We start from the raw sequence: 26,396 nt of genomic DNA on the forward strand, positions 1-26,396 counted from the left end.
CCCCCCCCCCCCCCCTCTCTCTCTCCCCCCCCCCCCCCCCCCTCTCTCTCTCCCCCCCCCCCCTCTCTCTCTCCCCCCCCCCCTCTCTCTCTCTCCCCCCCCCCCCTCCCTCTCTCTCCCCCCCCCCCCCCCTCCCTCTCTCCCTCCCCCCCCCCCCCTCCCTCCCTCTCTCTCTCCCCCCCCCCCCCCCCCCCCTCTCTCTCCCCCCCCCCCCCCCCCCCCCTCTCTCTCTCCCCCCCCCCCCCCCCCCTCTCTCTCTCCCCCCCCCCCCCCCTCTCTCTCTCCCCCCCCCCCCTCTCTCTCTCCCCCCCCCCTCTCTCTCTCCCCCCCCCCCCCCTCCCTCTCTCTCCCCCCCCCCCCCCTCCCTCTCTCCCTCCCCCCCCCCCCTCCCTCTCTCTCCCTCCCCCCCCCGCCCGTTCTATGAAGCTCACACTCACCACAGTTTATGAAGAAGCGGATTCTCTCTCCCCCAGGCCCCGAGCCTCACTCTCTTCTCATCCCCACCTCAGCCTTCCCCACGCCGACGGTGACGGAACTTTATGTTCCGGGCTCCTTGGTTCCGGCGGCCCGCAGCCGGAGCCTGACTCCGCCGGAACATCCGGTTTCTGCCCCGCACCAAGATGGCGGCGCGCCCCCCTCCCGCTCCCAAACCCGAGCGGGTCCACTTCCGGGTGGCTCGTGGGCTTCCGGGAGGGCGCTGACGTCAGCGGGTAAGATGGCGGAGGCGGCGGCGGCTGTCTCTCCGCTTCGTTTCTTCTGTCACTGCTGCAAGGGAGAGGTGTGCCCCAAGCTGCCGGTAAGACAGGGCCCTGGGCCCAGCGCCCAGCGCACACTCACCCTCACCGCCTCCACATCCCCCTGCCGCAGGAAACCGCTCATCCTCCCCCCGGGGGGGGGGGGGGGGTCAGTGTCACTCACTCACCTCAGACCCAGACCCAGACCCTGCCCCAGACCCAGACCCTGCCCCAGACCCAGACCCAGACCCTGCCCCAGACCCAGACCCTGCCCCAGACCCTGCCCCAGACCCAGACCCAGACCCAGACCCTGCCCCAGACCCTGCCCCAGACCCTGCCCCAGACCCTGCCCCAGACCCAGACCCTGCCCCAGACCCTGCCCCAGACCCTGCCCCGGCCCCGGCCCCGGCCCCGGCCCCAGACCCTGCCCCAGACCCTGCCCCTGCCCCAGACCCTGCCCCTGCCCCAGACCCTGCCCCTGCCCCAGACCCTGCCCCTGCCCCAGACCCTGCCCCTGCCCCAGACCCAGCCCCTGCCCCAGACCCAGCCCCTGCCCCAGACCCAGCCCCTGCCCCAGACCCAGACCCAGCCCCTGCCCCAGACCCAGCCCCTGCCCCAGACCCAGACCCAGACCCAGCCCCAGACCCTGCCCCTGCCCCTGCCCCTGCCCCTGCCCCTGCCCCTGACCCTGCCCCAGACCCTGCCCCAGCCCCTGCCCCAGCCCCTGCCCCAGCCCCTGCCCCAGCCCCTGCCCCAGCCCCTGCCCCAGCCCCTGCCCCAGCCCCTGCCCCAGCCCCTGCCCCAGCCCCTGCCCCAGCCCCAGCCCCTGCCCCAGCCCCTGCCCCAGCCCCAGCCCCAGCCCCAGCCCCAGCCCCAGCCCCTGCCCCTGCCCCTGCCCCAGACCCTGCCCCTGCCCGGGGAGTGGGGGCTCAGCACAATCTCCAACACCCCCTCCCCATGGTCACCATGGAGACTGTTCCCCACCACCCCATCCCCATGGTCACCATGGACAGTGTCTCCCCCATCCCCATGGTCACCATGGACAGTGTCTCCCCCATCCCCATGGTCACCATGGACAGTGTCTCCCCCCATCCCCATGGTCACTACGGACAGTGTCTCCCCCCATCCCCATGGTCACTACGGACAGTGTCTCCCCCCATCCCCATGCTCACTACGGACAGTGTCTCCCCCCATCCCCATGCTCACTACGGACAGTGTCTCCCCCCATCCCCATGCTCACTACGGACAGTGTCTCCCCCCATCCCCATGCTCACTACGGACAGTGTCTCCCCCCATCCCCATGGTCACTACGGACAGTGTCTCCCCCCATCCCCATGGTCACTACGGACAGTGTCTCCCCCCATCCCCATGGTCACTACGGACAGTGTCTCCCCCCATCCCCATGGTCACTACGGACAGTGTCTCCCCCCATCCCCATGGTCACTACGGACAGTGTCTCCCCCCATCCCCATGGTCACTACGGACAGTGTCTCCCCCCATCCCCATGGTCACTACGGACAGTGTCTCCCCCCATCCCCATGGTCACTACGGACAGTGTCTCCCCCATCCCCATGGTCACTACGGACAGTGTCTCCCCCCATCCCCATGATCACCATGGACAGTGTCTCCCCCATCCCCATGGTCACTACGGACAGTGTCTCCCCCATCCCCATGGTCACTACGGACAGTGTCTCCCCCCATCCCCATGATCACCATGGACAGTGTCTCCCCCATCCCCATGATCACCACGGACAGTGTCTCCCCCATCCCCATGGTCACTACGGACAGTGTCTCCCCCATCCCCATGATCACTACGGACAGTGTCTCCCCCATCCCCATGGTCACTACGGACAGTGTCTCCCCCATCCCCATGGTCACCACGGACAGTGTCTCCCCCATCCCCATGGTCACCACGGACAGTGTCTCCCCCATCCCCATGGTCACCACGGACAGTGTCTCCCCCATCCCCATGGTCACCACGGACAGTGTCTCCCCCATCCCCATGATCACCACGGACAGTGTCTCCCCCATCCCCATGGTCACTACGGACAGTGTCTCCCCCCCCCCATCCCCATGATCACTACGGACAGTGTCTCCCCCCATCCCCATGGTCACTAAGGACAGTGTCTCCCCCATCCCCATGGTCACTACGGACAGTGTCTCCCCCACCTCCAACCACCTGCCATGGTCATCTAGGAGATTCCCCATCCCATGGTCACCATGGAGATGAAATGCCCCAATCCCATGCTGACCATCTCCATGTAAACTTCCATCTCCCATCTCTCCCCTATCCAGAGGTGATGGTCCTTGAATACTTTAGCGTTTTCTTCCTCGTGCATGGCCAGTCCTAGCCAAGCCTTGCCTCCAGTGAATTATGTTGTGTTCAGTCATTGGGTTCAGAGTTGCACTTGCTTTTACAATGGTTGAAATTAATGGTTATGTTGAGTGTGACTCTTGCAGTTCAATATATATGTCAGATTTCAGAGAGCAGTTCATAAGCGGTCTGAATAATTGTGCAAAGTTGGTGATTGTATTGTGGAGCCTGGTTAAATACTTCGGTTGTTTCAAACAGTGATGCTGATGGAATGTGGAACAGATTGCAATTCTGAATGTAAAATATGAATGAGCTGAATTAATAACAATTATGTCAAATTGATATTCTCTTAAAATTCTACTTTTTGGCCATCTCTTTTGATGTCAACAGTTCCTTCACATTGTCGACCAGTAATGCCACTCCCCCAATGCCCATATTATTAACTGCATCTCTTCTGTTATCAATCCAACTCCCTCACACTGTCACTCAGCAACCCCTCTCCTATCCAGCGTCCTGTGTTACTGATTGTATTTCTACTGATATTAGTCCACCTCCCTCTTCCCCAGGGCTCAATGTTACTGACGCTATTTGTATTGATACTAATCCAGCTCCCTCACACTGTCGCTCAGTAACATTTCCTCAGGGTAGTGTCCTAGGCCCAACCATCTTCAATGACTTCATCAGTGACCTTCCCTTCATAAGGTCAGAAGTGGGAACACTCACTAATGCTTGGTTCTGAGCACTGTACATTTGCAACTCCTCAGATACTGAAGCAGTCTATGTCCAAACGCAACAAGACCTGGACAATATCCAGGTCTGAGCTGAAAAGTGGTAACATTCACGCCACACAAATATCAGGCAATAAGAGACAATGTTATTGTGGCAATGCCATCACTGAATCCCCAAATGTCAATATCCTGGGGGTTACCATTGGCCAGAAACTGAACTGGACTCACCATATAACATTGCGGCTAAAAGTGCAGGTCAGAAGTGAGGAATACTTTGGTGAGCAACTCACCTCCCGACTCCCCAAGGACAAGGGTAGCAGTTACGTAGGGACAGCACTACCATCTGCAAGCTCCCTCCAAGCCACTCACCATCTTGGAAGTATATCACTGTTTCTTTAGTGTCACTGGGTCAAAATCCTGGAACTCCCTCCGTAACAGCATTGTGGGTCGACCTATAACATAGGAACTGCAGCGTTTAAGAAGATAGCTCACTACCACTTCTCAAGGGCTATTGGGGATTGGCAATAAATTTTGACTGAGTCCACAATGCTCATATCCAATGGGTAAATAAAAAGGAAGCTCTTCTCCCCAGAACCCTCTGTTACTGACTGTATTTCTATTGATCTTAATCCTGATTACTCACTCTGTCACTCACCCCAGCTCACTGTGTTACTGACTGTATCTTTACTGATGTTAGTCCAGCTCCCTCACACTGTCACTCAGTAACTCCTCTCCTACCCCAGTGTCCTGTGTTACTGACTGACTGTATCTTTACCAATGTTAATCCAGATCCCCCTCACTGTCATTCAGTAACCCCTCTTCTCCTCCCCCCCCCGCCCCATGCCCTGTGTTACTGACTGTATCTTTACCGATGTTAATCCAGCTCCCTCACACTGTCACTCAGTAACCCGTCCCCCCAATGCCCTGTGTTACTGACTGTATCTTTACTGATGTTAATCCAGCTCCCTCACACTGTCACTCAGTAACCCGTCCCCCCAATGCCCTGTGTTACTGACTGTATCTTTACTGATGTTAATCCAGCTCCCTCACACTGTCACTCAGTAACCCGTCCCCCCAATGCCCTGTGTTACTGACTGTATCTTTACTGATGTTAATCCAGCTCCCTCACACTGTCACTCAGTAACCCGTCCCCCCAATGCCCTGTGTTACTGACTGTATCTTTACTGATGTTAATCCAGCTCCCTCACACTGTCACTCAATAACCCCTCCTTCCCCCAAGATTTAGTAATTGCCACTGAGTTTCCTGTTTATGAAATCAAGTTGGAGTCAGCTGTTATCTGATAAAGATCTTCACATCAGTTTGAAATCAAGATAGATCCAAATCTTTGGAAACTGCTCATAGTTTAGCCTTCTAGGGTTTATGTCTGCAACCCTTGTCCTTCTCAATGGGAAGTGGAGATGGGTTTGGAAGGCATTGTCTAAGGATCTTTGAATATCTGCAGTGCATCTTGTACACACTCCTGCTAGCTTCTGGTGGCGGGGCTGGATGCTTGTGGACATAGGGCCAGTCAGAAATGCAGCTTTGAGAAATATGTGTACAGAAGCTTTATTAGGGGTCACAAGGCAAATTCTGCTGTGAGAAGTGAGGAGAGACTTTCAGCTTCTGGGGTTACTTTCTTACTGACCACTTCAATCTGAAAAACAGAAAACTAAGTCTAGAAAGAGTTGATAAGCTACCACTACCAGAAAATTCCCAAACTCTTCTCAAAGTTCAGTTTTTTTCCCAGCAAAGGTCATAAACCATCTCTCATGACCCTCACAACTTTGCTGGTCTTTTCAGAAGGCAAGTGACTTTGGAGGAAACAGCAGACAAAGCACAACACACCATAAAATCACTGATTTCATTTCCAGGAAATCTCAGGGTCAAAAAACATTTTCAAACCATAAACTATCCAAATAGTTCCATCATTTCTGGTTTTTCTGTAAATGGTCTGCAAATATAAATATGCATTTGCAGCTCTGATCTGGATGTGCACCTTGTTTGATGCATTTTGTTTTTCTAGAAGGTGGTGGTGAACTACCTTCTTGAATTGCAACAGTCCATGTGCCATAGGTTAACCTGTCATGTCCTCAGGGAGGGGATTCCAGCATTTTGACCCAGTGACAGTGAAGAAATAGTGGTATATTGTCAAGTCAGGATGGTGTGTGGCTTGTGTGTGGTGGTATTCCTATATATCTGCTTACCCTTGTCCTTCTCAATGGGAAGTGGAGATGGGTTTGGAAGGCATTGTCTAAGGATCTTTGAATATCTGCAGTGCATCTTGTACACACTCCTGCTAGCTTCTGGTGGCGGGGCTGGATGCTTGTGGACATAGGGCCAGTCAGAAATGCTGCTTTGTCCTGGATGGTGTCAAGCTTCTTGTGTTATTGGAGCTGTACTCATCCAGGAAAGTGGGGATATTCCATCATACTCCTGACTTGTGTTTTGTAGGTAGTGGACAGATTTTGGGGTGTCAAGAGGTGTTTTACTTGCTGGAGGATTTCGAACCTCTCCCCTGCTCTTATAGCCTCAATACTTAGACTGCTTCTCCAATTCAGTTTCTGGTCAGTGATATCCCCAAGATGTTGACTGTGGGGCATTCAGTGATGGTGATGTCATTGAATGTCGAGGTTGTGAATAGATGAACTCTTACTGGAGAGGGTCATTATCTGGCATTTGTGTAACATGAATGTTGCTTGTTACTTGTTAACACAAGCTCAGATATTATCCAGATCTTCTTAGATTTGAACATGGGTTGCTGCAGTATCTGAGGAGTTGTGAATGACACTGAACATGGTGCAACCATTGGCAAATATTCCCACTTCCAACCTTATGCTGGAGGGAAGGTCATTGATGAAGTAGCTGAAGATTTTATTTTATTTGTGAGTGCTTTGTGGGTGTCACTGTCTAGGCCACTATTTATTAACCATCCCAAATTACCCCGAGGGTGTTTCAGACCCAATCGCACATCAGTCAGAGTGGAATTCCTTTCCAAAAAGACTTTAGTAAACCAGGTGGGTTTTTGTGACAGTTGATGATGGTTACCATTAACACCAGCATTTTAGTCCAGATTTTTATTAAATTTAAATTTCGCCATCTGCTATGGTGGGATTCGAACCCACATCCTGAATATGTTAGCCTGTCCAATATCAGCCCAATCATTACTGATGTGCTGGGCACCCCCATCATTGAAGATATAGAGAGCCACCACGTCCAATGAGTTGTTTAATTGCTCACCACTGTTCACAACTGGGTGTAGCAGGGTGGCAGAGCTTCAGACTAATCCACTGGTTGTGAAATCAGTGACTCTGGATAAAAGGGGTCATTTTCAGAATGGTAACCCTGTAACTCCTGGAGTGCCACCGGGATCATTGCTGGGTCCACAATTATTTACAATAAATATGAATGGCTTGGCTGAGGGAAGTGACTGTGGCCAAGTTTGCAGATAGGACAAAAAGGACTTGGTGAGGTTGATGCAAACAATCAACAGTGGGAACGTAGACAGGTTCAATGAGAGGGAGAAAACTTGGCAGAGGGAATATCATGTGGGGCATGTGAGGTTATATATTTGGCAAGAAGAATAGTCATAGAGATGTACAGCATGGAAACAGACCCTTCGGTCCAACCAGTCCATGCCGACCAGATATCCCAACACAATCTAGTCCCACCTGCCAGCACCCAGCCCATATCCCTCCAAACTCTTCCTATTCATATACCCATCCAAATGCCTCTTAAATGTTGTAATTGTACCAGCCTCGGCCACTTCATCTGGCAGCTCATTCCATACATGCGCCACCCTCTGTGTGAAAATGTTGCCCCTTAGGTCTCTCCTATATCTTTCCCCTCTCACCATAAACCTATATCCTCTAGTTCTGGACTCCCCCACCCCAGGGAAAAGACTTTGTCTATTTATCCTATCTGTGCCCCTCATAATTTTGTAAACCTCTACAAGGTCACCCCTCAGCCTCTGACGGTCTAGGGAAAACAGCCCCAGCCTGTTCAGCCTCTCCCTGTAGCTCGAATCCTCCAACCCTGCCAACATCCTTGTAAATCTTTTCTGAACCCTTTCAAGTTTAACAACATCTTTCCGATAGGAAGGAGACCAGAATTGCACACAATATTCCCAACAGTGGCCTAACCTATGTCGTGTACAGCCGCAACATGACTCCCAACTCCTGTACTCAATACTCTGACCAATAAAGGAAAGCATACCAAACACCACCTTCACTATCCTATCTACCTGCGACTTCACTTTCAAGGAGCTATGAACCTGTACTCCAAGGTCTCTTTGTTCAGCAACACTCCCTAGGACCTTACCATTAAGTGTATAGTCCTGCTAAGATTTGCTTTCCCAAAATGCAGCACCTCGCATTTATCTGAATTGAACTCCATCTGCCACTTCTCAGCCCATTGGCCCATCTGGTCCAGATCCTGTTGTAATCCAAGATAACCACCTTTGCTGTCCACTACACCTCCAATTTTGATGTTATCTGCAAACTCACAAACTTATACCTCTTATGCTCACATCCAAATCGTTTATATGAATGATGAAAAGTAGTGGACCGAGCACCGATCCTTGTGGCACTCCACTGGTCACAGGCCTCCAGTCTGAAAAACACAACCCTCCACTACCACCCTCTGTCTTCTACCTCTGAGCCAGTTCTGTATCCAAATGGCTAGTTCTCCCTGTATTCCATGAGATCTAACCTTGCTAACCAGTCTTCCATGGGGAACCTTGTTGAACGCCTTACTGAAGTCCATATAGATCACATCTACCGCTCTGCCCTCATCAATCTTCTTTGTTACTTCTTCAAAAAACTCAATCAAGTTTGTGAGACATGATTTCCCACGCACAAAGCCATGTTGACTATCCCGAATCAGTCCTTGCCTTTCCAAATACATGTACAGGGTGAAAGTGAGGACTGCAGATGCTGGAGATTATGGTCAAGATGGTAGTGCTGGAAAAGCACGGCAGGTCAGGCAGCATCCGAGGAGCAGGAAAATTGACATTTCGGGCAAAAGCCGGATGATTTTCTTGCTCCTTAGATGCTGCCTGACCTGCTGTGCTTTTCCAGCACTACACTCTTAACTCAAATACATGTACATCCTGTCCCTTAGGATTCCCTCCAACAACTTGCCCACCACCGATGTCGGGCTCACCGGTCTATAGTTCCCTGGCTTGTCCTTACCACCTTTCTTCAAAAACCTCCATCAGGTTGATGAGACAGAGGAGCTGATTATTATTTAAATTCAGAAGATCTGCAAAAAGCTATAACACAGAGGGATTTGGGTCCTGAACAAACTAGCATCCCAGTTCAGGTAATTGTGAGCAGTTTTCGGCCCTATATCTAAATAACCAAGTGCTGGTATCAGCGGGGCTCTAGAGCAGGTTTACAAGAATGATCTAGAGAAGAAAAGGCTTGTCATGTGAGGAGCGATTGTGGACTCTGTGTCTGGACTCATTGGAGTTTGGAAGGATGAGGGGGATCTGATTGAAACTCACCCAATATTGAGAGGCTTGGATAGAGTGGACATGGAGAAGGTCTTTACACCAGTAAGCAAGAGTTAGGACCAGAGGACATAGCCTCCCAGTTCTGGTACGCATTCTGGGGATGATAGGACTCTCTCCCTACTTCTCTGGAAACCTCCCCATTGTTGTCTTGTTAATGTGATTGTCAGGCTGCTTTTCATGTGCCTAGTTTATTGTCTTACAGGAGTACACCTGTCCTCGATGTGAGTCCGGCTTTATAGAGGAAGTCACAGACGAAACAAGGTAGGTGGAGCCTTGACAACCGTTGAAGTGCCTACTGAGACAGATTGTGTTGATGGGAGATACATCTGATGACTATGGGAAGACATTCTCATTGGGCCTGTGTACTCTCCTTGTGTCTCTGCAGTTTCTTGGACAATGGAACAAATGGTCTTGATGATGATTCAGCCACACAGTTTGCCGAGGTAAGTCAGTAGCTGAGTAATTGAAATGTTGGAGAGTGTGTGACTGGCAGGGGACGTTCCTGTTGTGTGTTCTGTGATGGTTTCAGGTTTACCATCAATCCCAGTTATTGTAGAGATGGAGTGCATCATGTGAAATATCACAGCTCAGTTCAGTTCAGTAATGTTTCCCGTTTCAGCAAGGATCATCAATGCACAATCCTGCAGTGGGGGTGGGATCACTGGCTGATTCCTCACTCTGGAGAGCTGTCACATGGCCTGATGGTGTAACCATTGGTGAGCTGGTGGGTAATGTATTTCATCAGATCCCCCTGTTCTAGTTCAGTTTCTGTTGTGCAGCTATGGGATCGCACCTTCCTGAATCTGGACCAGACCTTCCTGTTTGTTGATGGGAGACCCTTGCGCAGTGGAACGTCTCTAGATCACGATGGTGGGGACCTGGAACGAGGAAGCCAGCAGAATGATATCTGGGGTCCCAGCCGACACACGAGGTTACCAATGGCCAGAAGGTATCGTGCCCGCGGAGCATCACGCCCAGAGAGGTCTCCAGCCATTGAAGGGTATGTCAGTCAGTAAACCACTAGCTGGGTTAGCTGGACTCATTTTGTTCTGTCTTGACTCTTAATATTTTCTTGTTCAGTCTCTCCAAGTCACGTTCATGTTCCAGTGTGCGTGGTATTTTACACAAGCTGTGTTTGCTGTTATGAGTGAAGGCCAGTCAGGAGAAGTGATCAGTTTTTACCACTTACTCTCTGCATTGAGACTCGTCGTCCGTTTGCCCAGGGGTTGACTCTCCCCAGCAGGGTTTACTGCTGTCCATACTCACTGCATGTGTGATCTGAAGCAGCAAACATTGCAGCCACAATCCATCCTTTTCATGGTGAAAATCAGCAACTGTGTCTGATTGTGATCAAGAGCAGGAGTCTTGATTGAATATTTGACCCCACAGCCCTAAGCCAGGTCCCTGAGCTAGTGCCTGGCTGTGACTGGAAATGGCATGCAACACAGTAACTACTTCCAGAGGCAGGGAGAAACAACCCTTCTCTGCCAGTGAAACAGACTCTGCCCATACACAGCAAGACCTGGACAACAATTGGACTGATGGGTGGCAAATAATATTCATGCCAAAGAAGTGCCAGGCATGATTATCACCAATGAGAGAAAATCTAATTGTCAGCCTTTGGCATTCAATGGCATTTCTATCAGTGAGTCCCCCACTATCACTGGGGCAGCATGGTATAACAGTGGTTAGCACTGCTGCCTTACACTGCCAGGGACTCGGGTTCAGTTTCAGCCTTGGGTAACTGTGTGGAGTTAGCTAGTTCTCCCTATGTCTGTGTGGATTTCCTCTGGGTGCTCTGGTTTCTTCCCACAGTCCAAAGATGTGCAAGGTAGATGGATTTGGCTATGCTAAATTCCCCTGTAGAGTACAGACTAGGTGGATTAACTGTGAGGTAACAGGGATAGGGTAGGATGCTGTTTGATGGGTCGGTGCAGAATTCATGGGGCCGAATGATTTCTATCTGCAGTGTAGAGATTCTATCAACATTCTGGGTGGTTGTCAGTGACCAGAGATTCAACTAAATGGGTCATATAATACAGTGGCTACAATAGCAGGTCAAAGGCTGGAAATCCTGCAGCAAGTAACTCCACCTGATTCCCCCGAACCTACCCGCCACTCACCAGCACAAGTTGGAGTGTAATCAAAGACTTCTTGCTTGCCTGGATGAGTGCAGCTCCAAGAATAACACAAGAAGCTTGACATCATCCACAAAAAAATGCAGCCCACTTGATTAGAATTGCATCCACCACCTTCAAGGTTCACTCCCTCTATCATCATTGCAGAGTAGCAGCAGTATGTACCACTCACAAGATGCACTGCAGAAGTTCATCAAAGATCCTCAGACAGCACCTTCCAAATCCATGACCACTTCCATCTAGAAGGATGAGGGCAGCAGATACGTGGGAACACCAGCCCCTCCGAGCCACATTGTGTCCTGACTTGGAAATATATTATGGTTCCTTTGGTGTTGCTGGGTCCAAATCCTGGGCTTCCTTCTCCAATTGTATTGTCAGTGCCTCTGCATCCCAAGCACCACAGCTGTGTGAGAAAGCAGCTCTGCAGTGCTTTCTCTAGAGCAATTAGTGCAGGGCATAGAATGTTACAGCACAGTACAGGCCCTTCGGCCCTCGATGTTGCGCCGACCGGTGATATTAATCTGATGCCCGTCTAACCTATACCATTCCATTATTATCCACATGCATGTCCAATGTCCATTTATATGCCCTTCACATCGACGAGTCTACTACTGTTGCAGGCAGGCCGTTCCACACCCCTACCACCCTGAGTAAAGAAACTACCTCTGATATCTGCCCTAAATCTATCACCCCTCAATTTAAAGCTATGTCCCCTTGTGCTAGCTATCACCATGCGAGGAAAAAGGCTCTCCCTGTCCACCCTATCCTACTCTCTGATTATCTTATACGCCCAAATAAGTCATGTCTCAACCTTCTTCTCTCCAACAAAAACAGCCTCACTTCCCTCAGCCTTTCCTTGTAAGACATTCCTCCCATACCAGGCAACATCAAGTAAGTCTCCTCTGAATCCTTTCCAAAGTTTCCACAACCTTCCTATAATGCGATGATCAGAACTGTACACAATACTCCAGGTGCGGCCTTAATCAATGTCTTGTACAGCTGAAGCATGACCTTTTAGCTCTGAAACTCAAGCCCCCTACCAATAAACGGCAACACACCATATGCCTCCTTAACAACCCTATCAACCTGGGTGACAACTTTCAGGGATTTATGCACCTGGACAATCAGGTCTCTCTGTTCATCTACACTGCCAAGAATTTTACCATTAGCCCAGTCCTCTGCATTCCTGTTACTTCTTCCGAAGTGAACTACCGCACACTTTTCCGCATCAGACTCCATTTGCCACTTCTTAGCCCAGCTCTGCATCTTATCTATGTCGCTCTGTAACCCACAACATCCTTCAGCACTATTCACAACTCTGCCTACCTTGGTGTCATCCGCAAATTTACTAACCCATCCTTCTATGCCCACCTCCAGATCATTTATAAAAATGACAAACAACAGTGGCCTCAAAACAGATCCTTGCAGCACACTACTGGTAACTGAACTCCAGGATGAACATTTCCCATCAGCCACCACCCTCTGTCTTCTTTCAGCTAGCCAATTTCTGATCCAAGCCACTAAATCACCTTCAATCCCAAAACTCTATTTTGTGCAATAGCCTTCCGTGTGGAACCTTATCACACACCTTACTGAAGGCCATATACACCACATCAACTGCTTTACCCTTATCCACCTGTTTGGTCATCTTCTCAAAGAACTCAACAAGGTTAGTGAGGCACAACCTACCTTTCACAAAAACATATTGACTATCCCTAATCAAATTATTCCTTTCTGGTGATTATAAATCCTTACTCTTACAACGCTGCACCCACAACCGAAGTAAGGCTCACAGGTCTATAGTTACCAGAGTTGTCTCTACTCCCCTTCTTGAACAAGGGAACCACATTTGCTATCCTCCAGTCTTCTTTTCCTATTCCTGTTGACAATGATGACATAAAGATTAAAGTCAAAGCCTCTACAATCTCCTCCCTGGCTTCCCAGAGAATCCCAGGATAAATCCCATCTGGTCCAGGGGTCTTATCTATTTTCAAATCTTCCAAAATTGCTAAAATCTCCTCTTTGTCAATCTCAATCCCATCTAATCTTGTAGCCTGTATCTCCACATTCTTACATTAACACTGCCCTTTTCCAATGTGAATACTGACAAAAAGTATTCATTAAGTGCTTCCCCCATGTCCTCTGATTTCAAACACAGCCTCCCACTACTGTCTTTGATGGGCCCTTATCTTACTCTTACTCTAGTAATTCTTGTATTCCTGATATACTTATAGAAGGCCTTAGGATTTTCCTTGGATCCTATCACCCAACAACTTCTCATGTCTCCTCCTGGCTCTTCTTAGCCCTCTCTTTAGATCTTTTCTGGCTAACTTATAACCCTCAAACCCCCTAACTGAGCCTTCATGCCTCATCCTCACAGAAGCTGCCTTCTTCCTCTTGACGAGAACTTCAACTTCTTTAGTAAACCATGGCTCCAAATCTCGACAACTACCTCCCTGCCTGATAGGTATATACTTATCAAGGACCCGCAGTAGCTGTTCCTTGAATAAGCTCCACATTTCAACTGTGTCCAATTCCTACAGTTGCCTTCCCCATCCTATGCATTCTAAACCTTGCCTAATCACATCAGAATTGCCTTTCCCCCAATTATACCTCTTTCCCTGTGGTATATACCTATTTCTGCCCATTGCTGTTCTAAACATAACCAAATTGTGGTCACTACTGCCAAAGTGGTCATCTGCCTTCAAATCTAACACCTGGCTGGGTTGATTCCCCAGTACCAAATCCAACATGGCACTGTCCCTTGTTGGTCTGTCTATATACTGTGTCAGAAAACCCACCTCCACATCCCATAAAGAAATTCAAAACATTAAAACTCCAGGGATGTCCCAGGAGTGCAATGCTGACATGGGTATGTGGATGCTCCCCATGTAGCTGCTTGGTTCTCTGCTTCTGCATAATTCTTGTCTTTTATGTATCTGCAGAATAATCCAGCAGCTGTTTGCTGGGCTCTTCAATGCAGGAATCTCAGGCTCTCAGCAGACATTCTCCTGGTAAGTGCAGTTTACATCATTCATCCTTTTCCACACCATATGCCTTACACTGTCACCACCCTGACCACTTCAGGAGAGTGCTTTTCAAGAGGCTGTAATGGAGAGGAAAAGCCCCAAAACACTGTCAGCCAAATGAATGATTTCATACAAATGTAAGCAGAGTGACAGTGCTACTCTGTATCTAACCCCGTGCTGGGAGGCTGTCATGGAGGCAGTGTAGAGGGAGTTTTACTCTGTATCTAACCCCGTGTTGTCCTTGTCCTGGGAGGGTTTGATAGGGGGACCGTGCAGAGGGAGCTTTACTCTGTATGATCCTTGTCCTGGGAGTGTTTGATAGGGACCGTGCAGAGGGAGCTTTACTCTGTATGATCCTTGTCCTGGGAGTGTTTGATAGGGACTGTGCAGAGGGAGCTTTACTTTCTGTTTAAGATAGTAGGAGGAGGTTTACTCTGTATCTAACTCCATACTGGAAGTGTTGGGTGAGGGCGGGATGTGGTTACTTTCAGTTTAAAAGAGTAGAGAAGCTTTAGTTTGACTTTAACAGAGGGAGCTCCTCTTTGCATCTGGCCCTGTGCTGTCTGTTTGTGGGAGTGCAGGGTTTGGTGTAATAAACAGTTGGATGACTTCTTCATGTGATGGTGAAATGTTCCTAATCTGTCTCTCCCTTTGTGAGGAGCGGGATGCTACACTCAAACCCTGCTGATTATGCCTGGGGGCAGAGTGGACTTGATGCAGTGATTACACAGGTGAGAACGACGGCCAGTTCTGTTCCAGTTGCTCTGTTTTAGCTTTCATGCAGTTGAGGAACGTCTAAAGATTTGAGTTTTTTTTTTAAAGACTGTTAAGTTTGTAACACCCAGGAATGTAAGTCCTGAGTTTTTCAGGTGAATGTTCTTTGCCCATGCTTCCTGCTTTTCCCCAGTTTCACCATCTCACAGATCCCTTTTGTCTTATTAGTTATTGACTTTCTCTCTCGTTCCATCCACATTGCCTCTCCCTATTTCTGTGAAGCTTTTACTACTGTCTGGGCGTCCACGTCTATATCAAACACTCTCTCAGATTCTGTGCTGTTTCCATCTGATTAGGTTGTAATTTGGCTACTACAGGTGGACCAGTGGTCTGTGTACCTCAACACAGGGAACTGTGGATGGACGCAGCAAAACAGCCGACACAGGTGACTCAGTGGTTGACACTGCTGCCTCTCAGCACCAGGGACCCGGGTTCGATTCTATCCTCGGGTGACTGTCTGTGTGGAGTTTGCACATTCTCCCTGTGTCTGCATGGGTTTCCTCCCACAGTCCAAAGATGTGCAGGTTAGATGGATCGGTCATTTTTAAATTGCTCCTAGTCTCCAGGCTCGGTGGATTAGCTATTGGACATGCAGGGGTAGAGGGGGTGGGATGCTCTTCAGAGGAGCGGTGTGGACTCTGGGCCGAATGGCCTGTTTCCATACTGTAGGGATTAATTTAGAAGTGCTCTGCTGGGCATCACAGAGACACCACAGGACTATATTGGCTCAAACCTGATCTTAGTAATAGCAGGCTGGTCTTATGTTCCACATCGCACCCTCCTCGGAGAGGTTCAGACACAATCACTGGTCTGGTTAGCCATCAGGATCTTGGTCGAAAGATGAACTGAGAGAAGGTTGTACAGTCTCTGATGGATTGATGAGCAAACTGTCACCCACCGCAATACAGTACCGTTAAGAGCAGGGTGTGCTCCAGTTTCAATTGCCAGGCTGCACTGAGAAGCTGGCTAGTTACTGGGAGAATCGTTTCAATCTGCTAACCTTGGCTGGCAAGAATGTGTGTCCGTGTGTGTGTGTCTGTGCCTGTGCATATGCGCACGCGTGTGTGTGTGTGTGTCTGTGCGTATGCGTGTGTGTCTGTGCGTATGCGTGTGTGTCTGTGCGTATGCGTGTGTGTCTGTGCGTATGCGTGTGTGTCTGTGCGTGTGTGTGTGTGTGTCTGTGCGTGCGCGTCTGTGCGTATGCGTCTGTCTGTCTGTGCATGTGTGTGTGTCAGTGCACGTGCGTGTGTCCCCGTGCCTATGCTGGTGCACCTACACGTGTTTGTGCATATGCGTGTCTACGTATGCGTACGCGCGTGTGTATCTGTGCCTGTGCGTGTACGTATGCGTGTCTGTGCCTGTGCGTATGCATGTGTCTCTGTGCATATGCGCGCGTGTGTCTGTGCATGCGTGTCCCTGCGCGTGAGCATGTGTCCCTGCACCTGTGTCTCTGCCTATGCGTGAGTGTCTGTGTGCATATGCGTGCGTTTGTGTCTGTGCATATGCGTGTCTGTCTGCATCTGCGTGTGTCTCTGCATATGCGTGCGTGTGTCTGTCTGCGCATATGTGCGCGTGTGTCTGTGCATATGCGTGCACAGATACAGACACACGCATAAGCACAGACACGTGCGCCGAGACACGCGTATCTATGCATATGTGCGCGTTTGTCTCCGTATGCATGTGTCTGTGCGAATTCGTACGTGTCTGTGCGTATGCATGCCTGTGCGTATGCATGCCTGTGCGTATGCATGCGTGTCTGTGCCTGTGCGTATGCATGCGTGTCTGTGCCTGTGCGTATGCATGCGTGTCTGTGCATATGCGTGTGTCTGTCTACATATGCGTGCGTGTCTGCGTATATGTGCGTGCTTGTGTCTGTGCAAATGCCTGCATGTGTGTGCATGTCTGTGCATATGCGCGCATCTGCGTATGCAAGCGCGCGTGCATATCTATGCATATGTGTGTGTGTGTCTGTGCATATGCGTGTCTGCGCGCATACACATGTGTGTTGTTCCCTCTCCCTGGTTAAATTCTCCCTCTCACAAAGAATCCTTAGAGAATAGCGTCTGGAGAAGAGAGGAACAAGTCCCTTAACATATTAAAGGTTGAGAACCAGCCTTATCATTGATCTCAAAGCACTGCTTCCCTTTCACAGCTTCTGGGACAACTAGAAAACACGGGGCCGCCTCCAGCAGACAAAGACAAAATCACAGCTCTCCCAACAGTGCATATCACGCAGGAGCAGATTGGTATGTGTCACTTGAGGGGGGAGGGTACTAGGGGAGAGACAGCAGGGGGCTTTAGCAAGAGAAGTTAGGGAAGACATGGCAGGAAGAGAGTGAGTAAATGATGTTAGGGGAGTGATGGGACATGAGGGAGCAATGTTAGGGGAGCGATGGGACGTTGGGGAGCAATGTTAGGGGAGTGATGGGATGTTGGGGAGTGATGGGACGTTGAGGAGCGATGTTGGGGGGTGATGGGATGCTGGGGAGCGATGTTGGGGGGGTGATGGGATGCTGGGGAGCGATGTTAGGGGGGTGATGGGACGTTGGGGGGCGATGGGACGTTGGGGGGGCGATGTTAGGGGAGTGATGGGACGTTGGGGGGCGATGGGACGTTGGGGAGCGATGTTGGGGGGGGCGATGGGACGTTGGGGAGCGATGTTGGGGGGGGTGATGGGACGTTGGGGAGCGATGTTAGGGGGGGTGATGGGACGTTGGGGAGCGATGTTAGGGGGGGTGATGGGACGTTGGGGAGCGATGTTGGGGGGGTGATGGGACGTTGGGGAGCGATGTTGGGGGGGTGATGGGACGTTGGGGAGCGATGTTAGGGGGGGTGATGGGACATTGGGGAGCGATGTTAGGGGAGTGAAGGGGGGTGATGAGACATTGGAGGGCGGTGGGGCTTCGGGGAGCGATGTTAGGGGAACGATGGGGGTTTGGTGAACGATGTTAGGGGAACGATGGGGCGTTGGTGAGAGATGTTAGGGGAGTGATGGGATGTTGGTGAGTGGGGCATTTGTGAGTGATGTTAGGGGGGTGATTGGATGTTGGGGAGTGATGGGACATTGGTGAGCGATGTTAGGGGAGTGATGGGAGGTTGGTGAGCTATGCTAGGGGAGCGATGGGAGGTTGGTGAGAGATGTTGGAGAGCGATGGGACGTTGGGGAGCGATGTTAGGGGAGTGATGGGTGGTTGGTGAGCAATGCTAGGGGGGCGATGGGACGTTGGGGAGCGATGTTAGGGGAGCGATGGGACGTTGGGGGGCGATGTTAGGGGGGTGAAGGGACGTTGGGGGGCGATGTTAAGGGAGCGATGGGACGTTGGGGAGCGATGTTAGGGGAGCGATGTTAGGGGGGCGATGGGACGTTGGGGGGCGATGGGACGTTGGGGGGCGATGTTAGGGGAGCGATGGGACATTGGGCGATGGGACGTTGGGGAGCGATTGGGATGGAAGAGAAAAGTGATACTCTGTGCCAGGACTGGACAAGTCTGTGTCATGGACAGATGTGTGGACCATTTACCAAAATGAAGCGCTTCACATGGGGATGGATGTAACATGTAATTCAGGGAGGTGATAATAGGGAACTGTAGATCTTTGCACAGTAAGGAATGAAGTGAAGTTTTTCCTTGTGTGTTAATATAAATCTCTGACTTACATTGCTGTAGATTCCGGTTTAGAATGTCCAGTTTGTAAAGAGGATTATCTTCTTGAGGAACAGGTTCGACAACTTCCCTGTAACCACTTCTTCCACAGCGACTGCATCGTACCCTGGTTAGAACTGGTGAGCTATCCTGCCTAGCAATCTTCTCACTGAAATGTTCCACATGTTTGCTCTCCTCCCCTGCAGTCCATTCTCCAAGTTAAACTTGTGTTTGTGAAGGAATGGGACTTGTGGAGTAGTCACAAAGACTACAAGAAACTTAAGACTGACTGGGGAGTCTCTCTCCCCAGTTCCCGACTGGGAAGTTGTTTCCCTCTGGATTTCCAGGAAATCTGCCCATCCTCCGAATTCTCTTGTCTGTAACTTGATTTGTTTTAAAGTTCTGACTGTTGGGTTGGTTGCTTGAATCAAAGTGGTAACATGGTAAAAACAATGACTGCAGATGCTGGAAACCAGATTCTGGATTAGTGGTGCTGGAAGAGCACAGCAGTTCAGGCAGCATCCAAGGAGCTTCTATTTGGATGCTGCCTGAACTGCTGTGCTCTTCCAGCACCACTAATCCAGAATCAAAGTGGTAACATGTCCTGCAAAAGTTTCCTGAATCACAGCAGTCGAGTAAATTGTAATCCTCCTCCTAGAGTCTGCATTAATACAAACTAGAGTGAAAGATACATGATGCAGTTCACAACTGAAGCCATATTACTTTAGGATTTGCACTATTTAATTCTCAGACACGACTGTGTTTCAGCATGATACCTGTCCCGTGTGTCGCAAGAGTTTGAATGGAGAGGTCACCATGGGTCACCGGCAAACCTCAGAGGAGTTATCTGGTAACTTGAGTAGCAGTGAAAACCGACAGCGAGACCCCTGGGCGTACTGAAGGACTCTGCAGGAAGTACTTCGCACCCCAATCCCTGCATAACCTGATCAGTAATATTGTTACTTCTGTTGTAAATGGTATATATTAAAGAAACAAGTGGGTAGGGACCACAGAGTGTGTGGCTACTCCCAAACTGATGGCATTTACAGAGGCCTATCGTTCATTGTGTGAATTATGTGTTTAACAATGTGGCATTGATTCGCTTTTCAATGGTTGCACAAAGATCGTAGTTTTACGCTCAGTTTGTTTGAACTTTGCTCTATTTCGAAGACCATGGGAAGTTGATTTTAATTTCACCGGGTGAGAAAGGCCACTTTTTCAGAGCTCGCCAGGTATATTTGTGTTTTGCAGTGAGAGGGAAGTTGTGAATCTCTTGGAAGTAAATGCTGCAGGAAAGTCTCAATTTAACAGTGAGGTGGGGTGTGGGTTTTACTCAATCTTAAAAGTGACAGTGACAAGACAGAAAAAGACACAAAAAGGAACCAATAACCCCTCCCCAAGCCATTGTGCTACATATGAACTGATTGACAACCTTATACTCAAATTTCTTAACCCTATAATAGATGTTTGAAAATAATGCTGTCTATTCTAATGTAGCTTTCCAATCAAATGGCCACCAGGCCGTATCTGTTTGGATGCTTTCTGTTGCCCCTTCCCCCAGTTTCCTGTCTCTGTCTGTCCCCCAGGTCTACAAGTGCTCCCCACCCTCAATGTCTTGTGAAGTAGTTATTCATCATCGGTGAACCAAGAGCACGTACGTGAGCAGATTGTTCAGCTGTAGGCTGCTTCATCAATAATTTTTCCATTCGCATTGTGCACTTGCCAGCAGAAGCAGGGACTCTGCTTCCCTCCCTGCCCCCAGCCCTTTACCAGTTAACATTAGTCACAGGGCAATGGGTCTAGGTGGGTTACTCTTCAGAGGGTCAGTGTGGACTGGTTGGGCCGAAGGGTCTGTTTCCACACTGTAAAGAATCAAATCTAATCTTAACCAGTGAGTTTTCACAGACTGACAGGAAGGGGTTATCTTGTGCCTGATTTGGATGTTGCAGGTGCATGGTTCCAGTACTGATCTACACATTCAACCCCCAAATCTAAGATTGCCCTTTCAGTTTTCAATATAAATACTGATATAGTTTTAGGGTAATACCCTTAGTGCAGGTGGAAGGGATTACTCTCTAAATCCTCAGACCTCCTTGAGCCAGTTCTTAAAATCTCCTTACCCTTATGAGCCAATCCGAGATTGATTTTAAGAGCTATCTTCTGAAGAATAGCCTGTTAGCAGCCAGGTCAAATCACTGGTTTCTCTCTTTTACCCTCCAGCTCTCATAAATACCTTGTGTTTGCAGCGAGGTGTCTGGCCACTTTAAGCTGCCCTGCCTCCAGCTGTACAATCCCTGTACAATCCATTTATTAAATGGTGTCTTTGAGCAGAAAGGATGGGAGCGCCTAGGAAGGGAAGTCAGTGGGATTCAGAAGCATAGGAGTCAGTGCAGGGACAGTATGTTTCCTCTTGCCCCCTCCCAGGCTGGCAGCCGCTGACTGACTGACCTAGTTACTGCTTTCCTCTGTTCCCTTTCTGTATCCCCAAGTGGGTAGTAATATTATAGCATAGTCAAAGAAGAGAAGCAATTGGAAATCGGAGAGCAGAGCTCTCTAAATTCATGACCTCTTCTTTCCTTCCTCCATCTCAACATGCCCTGGATGAGCAGGTCTTCTGATACCTGGCCACTCTCTCTCAGCGTTTCAGTTCCAGATTGAGTGTCAGCAGGAGATCAAACCTCATCAGCTTGATGGTTGTCATAAATTCGATTTGGCAAGTTTTCATATTTCTCCACAAAGCATTTGTTTATATCATGCAGGATGTGACTGAGGAACTGAGGGTTAAACAAACCTTGGATTAACAGCGTAGCCCATAAATCCCAAGGAGCAGAAAGTCTTCAGCTTTTGCCACTCCTGGTATTTGTGAAGGAGAATTCCACTTTTCATTTTCTTCAAACTTCAGGGCCATGCAGAATGTGTGTTGGCTTACAGCAAAGAGGACAGCAGCATTAATGACAGGGTCTTAAAGTAATTCAGTATTGAGGGGGAGGAAGAGAGAGATCACAGCCTCAATGATACACAGGTAGTTGTTGACATTGAATGGTATTAGGTTTTGAGCTGTGAGTGAGTGAATGTGGAAGGAAGCAAGGTTTGGGGAATAATGACATGGCACCACAGTGTTAAACATCACTGGCCAATTTCAATGATTTTTTTTTGTCATGTTAAAATGTCAAACGCAACAAAGTTGGCTGTAACTTGGATGGGTTTGTAGATGGTGATGCATGAAGTTTAGTTAGTCTTGGTAGTGTGATCCACTCTGAACAGTGACCAATCTGTGACTGAGCACAGCAGTATAATCCAAGAGCCACTGAATTGATCACTGGTTTTTATTCTGATTTTCATTTGTACAATGCAAGGTATTGGCTTTAATGGTGTTAAAATGATTCACAGTTTAAATTCTGATCTAGGACATGGGCCTGTGGAGTGATCTGCAGTTGCACAGTTCCACCATCCAGCCATGAGGGGAGTGGTACACTTCTGATTCCTCTGAGGGTGGAGAGGTATCACTGAAGCACTGACTGCACAGGCCGGCATTAATGTTATCACCCATGCTCCAGCCCTAAACCTGCAGCATGGTTTGGAAAGAAGCTGAGTACAATATGAACCTTCAATATGTGCACAGATTCTTTCAGGCCAGAAGAGGCCAATTTGCCTGTCAAACCTCTGCCAGCTCTTCTGAAGAGCTGCTTCAGTTAATTGCATCTGCCAGCTTAGTTTTACAGATCTTGTTCCTGTCTAAAATTCACCCAAACAAGTATGGCTGTGTCCCTGGCTTTGACTCCAACTCCAAGTGCCAGCAAACTATTATAGCAGACAGGAACAAATTTGCTTCCTTATCCTGGCGCATCTGGGAGAACAGTGTTTGCTGTGTAACTGCCTTCATTCAGGTTTACTTAGTTTTCTTAGAGCTTGCCTTTCTTGTTCACTATACTATCCCCACCCAAGGTATTGTATGAATGTATTAGTTGGTGATGCAGTTCAAAATGAAACAGGAGCCAAAACTCTGCATTAAGAACTACTGTCAAACACTTGAAATAAAATTAATTCAGAATGGAATAGTGCTGCTCATTGGCAGACAGTCATCTGGTATTGCATTCTGTTTTTTTGTAGTTGTAAATGTTTAATCTGTTATTGGTTTAAAAGTTTTTATTTTGTAAATAAACCAAAAAAAAAGTTGTTGAGAGATGGTTTCCACTTGGTCCGGCCTGTCTGCAAATTGTACCTTCTGCAGCTTTTGGATAATAAGCTGCATAGCAAGAAGGTCCCAGATTTCAGCTTGACCTGTGATGAGTTAGCAGATCCCAGCCAAGCCTGTAGTTCTTACTGGCCTCAGTACCCCTGTGGTCAAGTAAGGGGCAACTGGTTAGGGTTTCTGGATCTGCTCACCTTCCAAGTCACCTGCTCGCTCTCGTACATCATCTCCCATTCCCTCTCAGTGGTGGTGAGTAGCCATATTGAACAACCAAAGTTGTTGTGACTGTGCTCCTCGGTGCTTTTAGCAACGGTGTTCCAGGATTTAGACCTAACAATAAACGAAGCAGTAGGGAGATGTCAAAGTCACAGCTGTAAGTGTTTTGAAGGCACTGTTTTTTTTTTACATCTCTTGTCTCCACAATCCAGATAAAGACAGCAGGTTTGAATGTTATTACATCCTGTAATCAGTCTGGGAAGCAATACAAGGCGCACAGGCAAAGGGAGGGAATGTTGAAGGAGGTGGATGTGCTGCCAATCAAGCAACTGCTTTGTCCTGGATGGTGTCCAGCTTCTTGAGTGTTGTTGGAGCTGCCCCCATCCAGGGCAAATGGGAGTATTCCATCACCCTCCTGACTTGTAGGACAGGCTTTGGGGAGTCAGGCGGTGAATGGCTCACCGTACTTTCCCAGTCAGGCGGGGAATGGCTCACCGTACTTTCCCAGTCAGGCGGGGAATGGCTCACCGTACTTTCCCAGTCAGGCGGGGAATGGCTCACCGTACTTTCCCAGTCAGGCGGGGAATGGCTCACCGTACTTTCCCAGTCAGGCGGGGAATGGCTCACCGTACTTTCCCAGTCAGGCGGTGAATGGCTCACCGTACTTTCCCAGTCAGGCGGTGAATGGCTCACCGTACTTTCCCAGTCAGGCGGGGAATGGCTCACCGTACTTTCCCAGTCAGGCGGGGAATGGCTCACCGTACTTTCCCAGTCAGGCGGGGAATGGCTCACCGTACTTTCCCAGTCAGGCGGGGAATGGCTCACCGTACTTTCCCAGTCAGGCGGGGAATGGCTCACCGTACTTTCCCAGTCAGGCGGGGAATGGCTCACCGTACTTTCCCAGTCAGGCGGGGAATGGCTCACCGTACTTTCCCAGTCAGGCGGGGAATGGCTCACCGTACTTTCCCAGTCAGGCGGTGAATGGCTCACCGTACTTTTCCAGTCAGGCGGTGAATGGCTCACCGTACTTTCCCAGTCAGGCGGGGAATGGCTCACCGTACTTTCCCAGTCAGGCGGGGAATGGCTCACCGTACTTTCCCAGTCAGGCGGGGAATGGCTCACCGTACTTTCCCGGTCAGGCGGGGAATGGCTCACCGTACTTTCCCGGTCAGGCGGGGAATGGCTCACCGTACTTTCCCAGTCAGGCGGGGAATGGCTCACCGTACTTTCCCAGTCAGGCGGTGAATGGCTCACCGTACTTTCCCAGTCAGGCGGTGAATGGCTCACCGTACTTTCCCAGTCAGGCGGTGAATGGCTCACCGTACTTTCCCAGTCAGGCGGGGAATGGCTCACCGTACTTTCCCAGTCAGGCGGGGAATGGCTCACCGTACTTTCCCAGTCAGGCGGGGAATGGCTCACCGTACTTTCCCAGTCAGGCGGGGAATGGCTCACCGTACTTTCCCAGTCAGGCGGTGAATGGCTCACCGTACTTTCCCAGTCAGGCGGTGAATGGCTCACCGTACTTTCCCAGTCAGGCGGGGAATGGCTCACCGTACTTTCCCAGCTAACTTCTGGTTAATTGTGATGCCTGAAATATTGATGGTTGGGAATTTTGTGGTAACAATGTTGAATATCAAGATGCAGTGGTTGCATCCTCTCTGTTTAGTGAAGGTCATTGCCCTATCACTTGTGTGGCATTGATGTTATGTCTCAAGTGTCAGCCCAAACCCAGATATTGTCCAGATCTTTTTGTATTTGAACAGAGACTGCTTCAGTACCTGAGGAGTCGTGAATAGTGCTGAATATAATGCAATCCTTCAACATCCCCACTTCTGAACTTATGTTGGAAGGGAGGTCATTAATGAAGCAGCTGAAGATGGTTGTACCTGGGACGTTACTCTGAGGAACTGGGGTCTCTTCTGGCACTGTTGCAGTGTCCCTACCTCTAAGCCAGGAGATTCAGGTTCAAGTCTCACTTACTCTAGAGCTGTGCAATAACATCACTGAACAGTTTGATTAGGAAAATATCGACTCCAAGGAACTGAAGGCTGTTGTAGCAAGTCGCAGTGACCCTATCTCTGAGCCAATTAGGTTGAGCAAGATGATGGTCCCTACTTCCATGCCAAGAGATCAGGGTTCATGTCTCATGTCCTCCTCAGGATATTTAATAATGTCTGTGAGCAGATTGATTTGAAAATTCCTACTCCTGAGGAACTGAGTGCTCTTGTAGCACTGTGGTAGTATCTCTGTTGCGGGATCAGGAGGCCTGCCTTTCAGATCTGCACGCTCCAGAGCTGTATCATAACATCTCTGAACTGCTTGATTTGAACACAGAAAATGCCACATGATAGGTACTGTCTGGGGACTGGTCGAGCTCCACTCTGATAGAAACAAACACCTGCAGGAACTGGAGGGCTCTTGTGCACTGGTAGTGGCCTTATCTCTGAGCCAGAAGGCCTGGGTTCAAGTCCCACCTGCTCCAGAGCTGTGTAATAACACCTCTGAAAAGGTTAGTTAGGAACGTGAGGAATTCCTGCAGACATGTCCCAGAGTTGAGATGACTGAACTCCGCAACAGCCAAAATCTGAGTGTTACAGCTGATTGGATAGTGATCCACTTTGTGCCATTTCCCCACCTTTGCCCAGTATTCCTGCGCGTGGGTCTATTTTAAGATAACTGTGTAATTACCTTTTGAATGCTACAGCTGAACCTGCCTCCATCACTGTCTCAGGAAATGCCATCAAGGTGTTAGCCACTTGCTGTGTGGAATAATTTTTCTGCTGCTTTTGCCAATCAGTTTCTATCCATGGCTCTCATTCTCTATCATTCCATAAGTGAAAGTTTTCCCCTGCCTACTCTGTCCAGATCCCTCATGATTTTGAATAGTTTTTATTGAGTTTCTCTCAGCCTTTCTTTTCTCCAAGACAAACAGTCCCTGCATGTCTCATCTATCTTCATAATTGAGATTCCTCAACCCTGGAGACATTCTAGTGAATCTTTTCACATTCTAGTAAAGATTCTAGTGAATCTTTAGACATTCTTTCTAATGTCTTCACATCCTTCTGAAAGTACTGCACCTATTACTGAACGTAATACACCCCAGCTGCATTCCTGCCC

The 26,396-nt window shown here is 49.4% G+C and overlaps 1 protein-coding gene across 2 annotated transcripts; it reads left to right on the forward strand.

Moving 5' to 3' along the window:
- The first annotated feature begins 657 nt into the window (after positions 1–657).
- On the forward strand, positions 658–23,054 carry rnf115a (ring finger protein 115a). Of its 2 annotated transcripts, none has more exons than XM_072548859.1 (9): positions 658–796; positions 9,492–9,550; positions 9,675–9,732; positions 10,069–10,289; positions 14,373–14,441; positions 15,115–15,187; positions 17,383–17,476; positions 18,896–19,011; positions 19,640–23,054. In XM_072548859.1, exons 1-9 carry the CDS (start codon positions 716–718, stop codon positions 19,769–19,771), a joined length of 903 nt encoding a protein of 300 aa, XP_072404960.1. In that variant the 5' UTR covers positions 658–715; the 3' UTR covers positions 19,772–23,054. The 2 variants fall into 2 exon arrangements, with proteins under 2 accessions (XP_072404960.1, XP_072404959.1); XM_072548858.1 differs by having other exon boundaries at positions 682–796; positions 19,623–23,054.
- Positions 23,055–26,396: the final 3,342 nt, after the last annotated feature.

This window comes from Chiloscyllium punctatum, chromosome 28 (genome assembly GCF_047496795.1).
Source record: "Chiloscyllium punctatum isolate Juve2018m chromosome 28, sChiPun1.3, whole genome shotgun sequence".
NCBI classification, from domain to species: Eukaryota; Metazoa; Chordata; class Chondrichthyes; order Orectolobiformes; family Hemiscylliidae; genus Chiloscyllium; species Chiloscyllium punctatum.

Bases quoted from the DNA above. Each gene is read 5' to 3' on its own strand.
- rnf115a (XM_072548859.1), top strand. From the start codon at position 716: ATGGCGGAGGCGGCGGCGGCTGTCTCTCCGCTTCGTTTCTTCTGTCAC. The intron at 17,477-18,895 runs GTATGTGTCACT...ACATTGCTGTAG, and splicing joins TATCACGCAGGAGCAGATTG to ATTCCGGTTTAGAATGTCCA. The intron at 19,012-19,639 runs GTGAGCTATCCT...ACTGTGTTTCAG, and splicing joins TCGTACCCTGGTTAGAACTG to CATGATACCTGTCCCGTGTG.